The 11,548-nt window shown below is 42.4% G+C and overlaps 1 protein-coding gene across 1 annotated transcript; it reads left to right on the forward strand.

Annotated features, from left to right (window-relative positions):
* Positions 1-9,499: 9,499 nt before the first annotated feature.
* LOC308077527 (kelch domain-containing protein 3-like) lies at positions 9,500-10,303 on the forward strand (the record flags this gene model as incomplete). Its single annotated transcript, XM_080418275.1, has 1 exon — positions 9,500-10,303. One exon carries the CDS (start codon positions 9,500-9,502, stop codon positions 10,301-10,303), a length of 804 nt encoding a protein of 267 aa, XP_080274401.1.
* Positions 10,304-11,548: the final 1,245 nt, after the last annotated feature.

An 11,548-nucleotide genomic window follows, 5' to 3' on the forward strand; every position in this document is an offset into this window, starting at 1 on the left:
TTTTTGGAAAATAGCAGATCTACAAGCTGCTATTTTCAATGTATAGATTAAATAGGTTTAAAGTGCTCATAATGGCCTAGTGCCCTAGTTGCTTCTTTTGGGCTTGTTTTCCTAGACCTGGTTGCTTATGTCTCTCACTGAATCTGGCAACACTGCCAGAAACGACACATGCCGCTGTTTAGATGCCTCAATAACATTATACAGTGTGCACGAAAAACAACGGATTGGAATACAACCTGTGATATGTCTTCTTTTATATTCCTGAACCGATTAACTGACAAAAGACGCAATCATTCAGAAATAGTGTTTGTTCTCAAGCTGGTCCAGCTGGATGCCATAGATCTCAAATGTATTTCACCAAACTTCCGGTTCCAGTTGCTCCCAATGGCGTCTCCCCGGCCCATAGGCTGACTATCATGGCCTTGTTCCTCCCTGACCTCTCCATGCTCTTCCTCATGGACCGCTCAATCCTCTTCCTCCCTGACCTTTGACACCATCAACCACTCCATCCTCATCACTCTCCTCCAGTCCTCCCTCCTTGGCATAACTGGCTCAGCAGTACAGTAAAACTAGAGGTGTAACGATATAGTAACTGCATCGAAAAATCGAAAAAAGAGACCCATTTTTATATCACTCCTACAAATTTGTCCAAAAATCACGCAAATTGTTACACATTAACTCTATAGTCATGTGATGTGATCAAGACAGATCTGTCCGATGTTTCATATTCCATCCTGATTGCATGGCTTCTAAGTTTGCAGGATTGGTCCGTTTTTAATAAAATGCCTCAAATCATGAACGATGTTCCGATTGCCGTGAAACTTTGCACAGACATTCGGACTAGGCCAAGGAATCCCTAAATGTTTCAAATTGGCCTCATAGTGGTGCTATAACAGGCAGATTCCAGCTTTGGCCTATCATTTTTTAATCGTAGGTCACACATCAAAATTGGATTATTTGAATCATTACGCAACTCCACAAATAAGCCACGCCCATTTCCACCTGGCGAGTGTTCCGCCATGTTGCTTTTTTTTTAAACACACTTTTTGCCACAACTCCTAACTCCTGTGCCAAGGAAGAACCTCCATCCCAATTTTTTTCCCGAATCTGGCGCTACAACAGCCGACTTCACGTTTTGGCCTATAACTCTCGAACCGTAGGTCTTACAATCGACATCTTTATTTTCCCTGGATTCCTTGGATCATGGCGTAAGGGCGCAGCCCCACCGCACTTCTTTTTTTTTTTTCATTTAACCTATGGGGCGGAATCTGCCAATGCTTTGTCAATGCAAATGTGTGGATTCATGGTCTAGCGCATTTTTTCCATGAATCCATGCATTTGCATTGACAAAGCATTGGCAGATTCCGCCCCAGAGGTCAAATAAAAGTGCGGTGGGACCATGCCCTAAGCCCTGTTTGTACCAGATTACAATTTCTGCCAGTGCTAGTGTGTTTTCTTCAAAACGCACTTTTAGCTACTACTAGATTTTGTCCAAAACTCACAAATCGGTACACGTTATCTGTGGTGTCATGTGATCAAGATGTATCAGTTAGATTTTTCAGATCCCATTCCAGTTGGCTCAAGGGCCCAAAGGTCATGGGGCCCAAAGGTCATGGGGTCATCTAGAAAACTGGGCCAACAGAGAGACACTCGGGGGCAGACTGGAAACAATAACCTGCCTGTAACTGATGAGTTAGAGCCTCGCGTCTCTACCTTCACACAGTGAACCTGTAACTGATGAGCTAGAGCCTCACGTCTCTACCTTCACACAGTGAACCTGTAACTGATGAGCTAGAGCCTCGCGTCTCTACCTTCACACAGTGAACCTGTAACTGATGAGCTAGAGCCTCGCGTCTCTACCTTCACACAGTGAACCTGTAACTGATGAGCTAGAGCCTCACGACTCTACCTTCACTCAGTGAACCTGTAACTGATGCGCTAGAGCCTCACAGCTCTACCTTCACACAGTGAACCTGTAACTGATGAGTTAGAGCCTCGCGTCTCTACTTTCACACAGTGAACCTGTAACTGATGAGTTAGAGCCTTGCGTCTCTACCTTCACACAGTGAACCTGTAACTGATGAGTTAGAGCCTCACGACTCTACCTTCACACAGTGAACCTGTAACTGATGAGTTAGAGCCTCACGTCTCTACCTTCACACAGTGAACCTGTAACTGATGAGTTAGAGCCTCGCGTCTCTACCTTCACACAGTGAACCTGTAACTGATGAGTTAGAGCCTCACGTCTCTACCTTCACACAGTGAACCTGTAACTGATGAGTTAGAGCCTCGCGTCTCTACTTTCACACAGTGAACCTGTAACTGATGAGTTAGAGCCTCGTGTCTCTACCTTCACACAGCGAACCTGTAACTGATGAGTTAGAGCCTCGCGTCTCTACTTTCACACAGTGAACCTGTAACTGATGAGCTAGAGCAGGGATGGCAAACTCATTTTAGGTCAGGGGCCACATCGAGGAGGGCCAGAGGGCCGGACCGGTACCAGACCGGTACCGGACCGGTACCGGACCGGTAAAATCATGGCATAATAACAACTTCAGATAGTTTTCTTTGTTTACTTTACTTAGTCTTAGTTAGTACAAGCACATTCTGAAAATGTAAACTTCACAAATAGGGATGGCCAAATGGAGACCTTTTATTAACCGTTTACCGTTAGGCCTTACCGATTAATTAATCGATAACCGTTAAGATTTTTTTTTTTTTTTTTTTTTTTTTAAGTGCCAAAATACATTTTATTTCAAAGGGGCAAGTCTACACAGTTTGTTTTGTGTCTCCAGCAGAGTTTCTAGTGTCTCTATCTCTCTATGGAAGAGGTTGCACATGAACTCTGCAGCCGCACTGAGGCACTCCAACACAAACAATACCAATACAAAGACGAGGAAGAAGAAGAGGAAAGTGGAAGTTACGTGTGGTTGCAGGTGTAGACTTGGCCAAAAAACAATTAAAACATTTTTGGCACTAAATTTTTTTTTTTAATGCTTTGCAAAATCATCTCGCGGCCCGGATTAAACTAGTTAGCGGGCCTGATCCGGCCCGCGGGCCGTATGTTTGACATCCCTGAGCTAGAGCCTCACGTCTCAACCTTCACACAGTGAACCTGTAACTGATGAGCTAGAGCCTCGCGTCTCTACCTTCACACAGTGAACCTGTAGCTGATGAGTTAGAGCCTCGCGTCTCTACCTTCACACAGTGAACCTGTAACTGATGAGTTAGAGCCTCGCGTCTCTACCTTCACACAGTGAACCTGTAACTGATTTTTTTTTCTTTTTACATGAAATAACATCACACATTAATCCTCACACCACAATCCCTATAGCTCATATAGGGATTGGTATTCACCCCCACCCAATAATAGCAGCACAGGCCACTACGATGATAAGACAGAGACGTATGCGAAATAATAACAGTCCAGGATGCTACAGTAGGATGATAAGACATTGATGATAATATTAATAATAATAATAATAATAACAGTCCAGGATGCTACAGTAAGATGATAAGACATTGATGATAATATTAATAATAATAATAATAATAACAGTCCAGGATGCTACAGTAAGAAGGATGCTACAGTAAGAAGACAGTGAGAAAGAGAACAGTGAGAAAGCAGAAGTTATTTCTATAGATGATAATAACTCTGATGTTGACATTATGCTGTGGATTTCTCCACGGCTGAATTGACATAAAAAGTACCACGTGTGATAACAGTGTGAAACACAAAGCAGAATTATCTGCTGACATAGAATATGTGGCTGAAAGTTGAGAATACTGGCACACTTATTATTGTACGTATACAGTGGCGTATTAACTGTAGAAGCAAGGGTGGCGGCCGCCAGCCCAAGTGTGATCTCGCCTCCCCTAGAAAAACACTGACGGAAAAAAAGGAGAAAGAAAAAACACCAACCCAGTGGTCAGCAGGCTGCTCATCCATTCACGGGCAGGCAGCCACTCACCACTGTATCCATTCAGTAGAGCGGACAGTTTTGTAGTGTTGTTGGTTGTTTTTGCCCCCCCCAAAAAAAATTAATTCCTGGAAAGGCCACTGTACGTATACATATTTATTCAATTTGAAAAATTATGCAGATATTCAATTTATTTTACTTTGTCTATAAAGGCTGTACATGTAAGCTTTGTTATGATATTTTGCAATTAAAAACCATTAGTAAACTGTATTATGTAATCAACCTCCTTGCATTCACAATTAGCATTTAGAAGTGTGAGGTTTCCCCCTACTGGCTGTTAAAGGTACTTTATCTCTGACCAAAAGGTTTTTCACTTCTTGACTCCCAAATGGAGCAGGACAGCAGACTGGCACAGAAAATACATCCAAGGCACTCCGTCTATGATGAAAAACATAATTAGTGATTTATTTTCAGCGAGGAAACATTTTGTTTAATCAGTCACACCTAAATACCAGCCATGGCCCATGGGTGACATTACAATCATGTCAATTATGATGTCATCATGTCATTTGAATAAATATCCAATGCCCAAATAAAATCACAAAGACAATACCCATGTAGTGACCATACCAGTAAATACAAATAAAAACTCTATTAGTGATGGTGGCTCATTCATGAATCTTTGTTCTTCATTGTAATCAGTTGTAAACAACACAACAGCTATTACATTTATTTATACACGATATTGACATTTTATCCATTTATCCGATTACAGATGAATTGCTTTGTAAACGTTAACAGGTTGGGTGTGAAGTTGAATGTCTTTTCAAAGAACAGATAACTCTGTCTGTTAAAGCATGTCGGTTCATATAGTTGTTTATTCAAACTCCATGCAGGGATGACATTATGTCAATGATGACTGGACTAAATGGTGGAAAATATAACAATAACAGTCAATAAACACAAACAAACTTAAGGCATGAATATTTACCAACTTGGAAACATGACTTACTTAATAATGCATCAGGTAGATGAACACAGTTCAACAACATCCTCACCACAGCCACAATACATCTGAGGTCTCTACCATCAGGTGTTCCCTGAGACCAGACCCTACACACCAATAAGATAATAGTAGGCTCTATGCACAGCAGCCATATTGTAAAGAAACTGGGCCTCTTCCTTACTTCCTTCACAGGGTGTTACCAATCATACTAATGAAGGCTCTGTTCCATTCTGGTCAAACAGGTGTGCTGACTCACTGGAAACACTGCTACACCAGTGGGTCTCAAAGTGTGGTGTTTGATTTAAATTAAATAATATAATTTTTATTATGTCTTTAGAGCAGTGGTTATCAAAGTGTGGTCTGGGGACCCCCAGGGGTCCTTGAGGGAGTTCCCAGGGGGTCCACAGCAAAACAAAGGAACAGTTTAACCACTTTAACCCTATTTTATACTTTGTTTGGGATAGCTCATCTACAAGATCACAACACTTCCAATCACTGCCCGTTTTGAGCTTGTAGATCAGCAATTATTTTGAAACATTTTGATAAATCCTGAAAAATTGTGAAAAATGCATACATCTTCTCTTATGCGAGTCCCTGGCAGAAAATATTGTTTAGATGAAGCCTAATACATGTCAATGTGGGGGTCCTTCACATGAAAATGGGCCTGAAAATCCAATCGGTTGAGCTGAACCGCCCTCCCATAACCCCCCACCCGCACCCTCATCACCCCCCATACCCCCACCCCCACTACAGCCACAGCATACATACATTAAATATAATAATTAAAATGTGATTTGATATTTACAATGAGCTGGCCTAGGAGGTAGAGCGGCCACTTGGGAAAACAGCTGAAAAGTCAAGTTTTCACCTCAGGTACTTCTATACAACTCAGGTATGATTCTAGCATTAGAGTTATGACAAGCTGACACTACTATGGTAATGATGTTGATGTACACAGCCTCAGTGAGCAATGAGGTATATCTACATATTAATGTATGTGGGTTTGACCATCACATGCTGCTCAGTTTTACCCATTCAGAGGAGAAAAACCCCATCAAAAGGTTCATTTATCAGCTTAAATTTCATAGTGTTCCAGGTCCAGTTTCACTTGTTTATCCTGTATGAGTTCTCTCCCCTGACTGGATACAGTTGGTATCCCAACTTGAAAATGTATTTTCTGTTTACTAAAAAGGTGGAGAGACTGGGAGACCCCTACTACTGAAATAAACACGCTATGGCAATGATTACTGGAATATAGGGCTATTTAGCACTGATTAGAAATAAACGAACAAACAAACAAACACTGTGTGCGAATCTATCCAGCGCCTCAGTGAGGTGCTTAAAGTTTTTATTACACAATACTTACCTTTTCAATCCTGCACCTGACAAATAACCCAAAGTATGAAAAAAACTAAAACTAATCAAAACTAACTAAAACTATTAGCGTTTTCAAAAATAAAAACTAATAAAAAATAGCAAATCCACTCTAAAAAACGAATTAAAAACATTTAATGTCTGTGTATACTGGGAACACGAGCAGAGAGCGAGAGATCTGCTGCATCAATCCCACAGCTTGGTGGACGATCGCGAGAGCACAGTTGCTGCTGACAGCAAGGTCAGTCAATGTACAATTCACCGATAAGGATAATGGGTGGTTAACTTCCCCATTGCATTGTTCTCTTCATTGAGAGCAGTGGTGGAAAGTAACTAAGTACATTTACTTAAGTACTGTACTTAAGTAAAATGTTTAGGTATTTGTACTTTACTTGAGTATTTCCAATTTCCAATACTTTTACTTCTACTCCACTACATCTCAGAGGCAAATATTGTACTTTTACTCCACTACATTTACTTGAAAACTTTAGTTACTAGTTACTTTTCAGATATAAATTATGATATAATGAAACATACACTAACCACTTTAAACCTATTTCAAACCTAGGCTATTTGAAAATAGCAGATCTACAAGCTCACAACGCGTCGCATCGCGACGCGTTGTGAGCTTGTAGATCGGCTATTTTCAAATATTTAGTACTTTTACTTTTGGTACTTTAAGTACATTTTGATGCCAATAATTTTGTACTTTTACTCAAGTAAATTTCTAATTCTGGACTTTTACTTGTAACAGAGTATTTTTATATTGCAGTATTGGTACTTTTACTTAAGTAAAGAATTTGAGTACTTTTTCCACCACTGATTGAGAGCAATAGGAGAGGCCCATACTGTACAGTATGTGAGCCCAGAGGGCCCCCCTATTGAGCATGAATGTGTCCCATTTTATTCTATTGAATGACAGGCTGACTATATGAGGCGCCGTAGTGTTTGTAGTGAAGCGTCACATTTGATAGACGTTTGACTGGATCAAGAGTTCATTTTGACAGCGAATTTTGATTTAGTTTAGTCATAGTTTTATGGCGAACATTTCATTTAGTTTTGGTCATATTTTAGTCATCTGAAAAGTTTTAGTTTTAGTCTAGTTTTTGTCGACTAAATGTAAGATTTTGATTTTGATTTGACAGTTGATTTTGTCGACATTTTTCTTTTTTGCCGGTGCCTTGATGGCGTCGTAATGGCTGATTTTACACGTGGTTGCATGCTGAAAATAGCAGAGAGAGAGGCTATTTTCAGAGCGCAACACCCGAGCGCAACCAAGACTTGTCTTTTAGTTCTAGTGGATCTCTTCTCCACTCGTCCCTCATTAACATTTTAGTCTCGTTTTTATTTGTTGACGAAATTGTCAATATATTTAGTCTTAGTTTATGTCATCATAGCTTAGTTTTTAGTTCGTTTTTGTCAGTGAAAAAAAGGTAGTCGACGAACATTTTTCGTCATAGTTTTAGTCGATGAAATTAACACTGGACTGGATGCCATCCCGTAATAAACCTTTTCCAGCCACAGGAGTCCCAAGGCAGCGTAGGGAAGCTGGAGAGCGGTGGTTTTGGGGTCGGGGTGGCGGCTCCATCAGAGAGACACGTTCGCCCCCCGTCTGTGAGCAAGGTCAAAGCCGAGAAGACCAAATATGCAACAGCAGCAACGACAAGGTGATTCAACAGGTTAGAGAATCTAAGTGAGGAAAGAAATGTAGTGGCAACACTCTAGTAAAGGGGTCCTCAACAGGGGGTCCGGGACCCCTAGGGGGTCCTCAGAGTTACTACAGGGGGTCCGCCAAATCTTTGTGTGATGTGATTTTTATGTTTTACATTAACCACTTGAACCCTAGCATCCCTTTTCCTGAGGAGAACTTTAGCCAAAAATAGCCGATCTACAAGTTCACAACGACTCGCAACGCGAGGCGTTGTGAGCTTGTAGATCGGCTATTTTTGGCAAAGAGGTGTAGAGGGAACAAAGAGCAGACCAAGTAAACTAAAAAAGTTTAATCTGAAACAAAATGTTATACAATATAGAGGGGGTCCCTGCTTCATCTCTCTCTCAGCTAGGGGGTCCTTGGTCTGAAAACATTGAATACCCCTGCTCTAGTATTATAACGTAACACCTAATTCAGTGCTTCTCAAAGTGGGGTCCGGGGACCCCCAGGGGTCCTTGAAGGGGTTCCAGGGGGTCCCCTGCCAAATGATCGATAGGAATCAAATGGCCAACTATGTGTCTGTAACTCTGAGAGTGGTAACTCTGAGAGTGTTAACTCTCAGAGTGTTAACTCTCAGAGTTACATTAACACTGATGACAGTGTTGATTGGGGGGGTCCCAGAGATACAAAGGTTATCAAATGAGGGTCATTTAACCTGTTAAGACCGGGAAAGCATCTGTCATTTTAGATTTGAACACATTGAGTGCCAGGTACTATGCATCCAAATCATCAGAGTGCCGGTGTTTTTAATCGTGTTTTGGCGATCCTTGGAGAGCCGCAGAAGCCACAACGTGCACCCGGATGTAAAAGTAAAAGTATCCGGGGGGGTGGGGGAGGGTCCCGTCATTTTGGAGCGATCACCTGTTGAAAATGGCAGGTTTTCACTACAAAAAAATATATGTTTTTCTACAAATCCTAATATAGAAATGGACGGAAGTGATGTTTTTTGGGACGACGTCACACGGTTGGATTTTGGACAACGTAGATCTACGTCCTTGGCACTCAATGTGTTGACTTCACTTTAACCATTATTTTATACTTTGGCTATTCAAAAATAGCAGATATACAAGCTATATATGGCCATGCCTCGTGTCATAATGCTGACGTGTGTGCGTGTTAAATATGGACATGCCTGAATCTTGCCCGACGTCACAGTTCGTATTGTATGTGACATCAGACAATAGCACTGGTCAGTCTATATAAGATAGTGTAGGTGTTGAGAGAGAGAGACAGACAAGGAGACATAGGGACAAAGAAGAGAGGAGAGACAGAGAGATGTTGCGCTGCATGACCAAAGAGAAGGAAGGGCCAGAGGGAGCCCTTTGTTCTGCTGTGACGGTGGGACATAAGGTGTACCGCTTTGGAATGTACCCTAAAAACAACAGTGATCAGATGGAAGTGCACATCTTTAACACAGTGTCCTTACGCTGGATGAAGTTGCCCCCAGTGACAACTGGAAGAGGACGACCTCTCCTCGAGGTTCCTTACATGCACTCCGGCCACACAGCTGTGCTGATAGAAGATATCATCTACATCTGGGGAGATGATATCTATGCCTTCGATGTCGACACCCACCGATGTTTCATGCCCAAGGCTTCTGGGACCGTTCCAGAGCGGAGGCGGACCCACTCAGCCTGTGTCTTGGGGAAGGTCATGTATATCCATGGAGGATCCGAAAAGCTGACTGGACCCACTAATGACATCCACAAGTTGGACACTGCCACAATGGTCTGGTCTTTAATTAACTACAGAGGCACTTCACCACCTGCTACATCATTTCACTCCACCACCATCATCGGGACAAAGATGTTTTTATTTGGGGGCTATAGGGCCACGTTTGTTTGCAACAACATCATCAGAGTGTTTGACACAGAGACCAACTGCTGGCTGAGCACACCTTCTGCACAGCTTCTTCCAGAAAGACGCTTTGGTCATTCAGCCTTTGCCTACAATGGAGAGCTGTACATATTTGGTGGCTTTGACTGTAATATTTGGTTGAATGATCTGTGGAAATTCAGTCCAGAGACCTTCTCCTGGAAGAAGGTTGAGCCCAAGGGGAAAGGCCCGGGTTCAAGGACGTCTTGGACGTGCTGTTGCATGGTGGGAGATCGCGTCATCCTCTTTGGAGGATACAAAGATTCCACAGCCACTGATAACATGTACATCCTAGACTTAAGTCCTAGTCTGAAGACATTATGCAAACTAGTGGTTATTCAGTACGGTCTGGAGCAGTCTGAACTCCCACATGACGTCAGGTGGGAGCTGGCAGCCATGACTACCAACAGCCACTGATGATGATGATGATGATGATGATGATGATGGCAGAAAACACGTTCCAGACAGTGTTGCCAGATTCGGTGAGAGAAACAAGCAACCAGGTCTAGGAAAACCAGCCCAAAAGAAGGGACTATGGGCCACATGAGCACTTTAACATATACATCAGCTATTTGAAAATAGCAGATCTACAAGCTCACAACGCGATGCGACGCGTTGTGAGCTTGTAGATCTGCTATTTTCAAATAAAACATTGCGGGGAAATTATAATAAGCAGATCTGGCAACCCTGGTTCCAGACAGTAGTACATAAGAAGGAAAGGAAGATTACTGCAAAGACTGTGTGTGTGTGTGTGTGTGTGTGTGTGTGTGTGTGTGTGTGTGTGTGTGTGTGTGTGTGTGTGTGTGTGCAGGGCCGTGCTGGCCACTGGGAAATTCGGGAAAATTCCAGAACGGCCGCGCCATTTACGGGCCGCCAAACGGCCGGTGGGCCACCCAAAAGAAAATATTATATAAAAAAAAAAAAAATGAAAAGAAAAATGAAAATCCCAGAGCTGAATTTTGGTCCCAGCACGCCCCTGTGTGTGTGTGTGTGTGTGTGTGTGTGTGTGTGTGTGTGTGTGTGTGTGTGTGTGTGTGTGTGTGTGTGTGTGTGCGTGTGCGTGTGCGTGTGTACTTGTTTTGCTATACGTGCAAGTAGGGGTGGGACAATACGAGTAACTCACGATTCGCCACTGTGACGATGGTACGATTTCTCTGAAAATTGATATATTGTAAGAGATTTCACCTACGACACATCACTATATCTGTAAATATAGAAAATGACCATTAAAAAAGGCTAAAATCTGGAATTGTGCATTTATTACCAAAGCTTAGAAGATTCCCCTCACTAAAATCTCTAAAATCGCAAATTACATTATTATAAATTAGGTTCTAAATCCTACTTAGAATCTCCCTTCTCCTGTGACTGTTTTTGATTGTCCTAGCCAAAGCAGGAAACAGGCAGCAGAGGGAGGAGGCCCTGTGTTGTGTTGGAACAGCCAGTGGAGAGCATGCAGAGTCCTGCCGACACACACACACACATGAGAAGGAACAGCCAGGCGCGTATGGCAAGATTCTTAATGACTCCCCCCTTCCCCCCGGCCCCCCACCCACTGCGTCGCGGGCATGTACGCGCGCGAAGCGTGCACGTTTTTTTTGCTTAATTAATTCATTAAATGACCATAAAACAACATTAACAACACTCTGTTCCATCCTCAAATGT

Source organism: Gymnoscopelus braueri, assembly GCF_963280865.1.
Source record: "Gymnoscopelus braueri genome assembly, chromosome: 21".
Lineage (NCBI taxonomy): Eukaryota > Metazoa > Chordata > Actinopteri > Myctophiformes > Myctophidae > Gymnoscopelus > Gymnoscopelus braueri.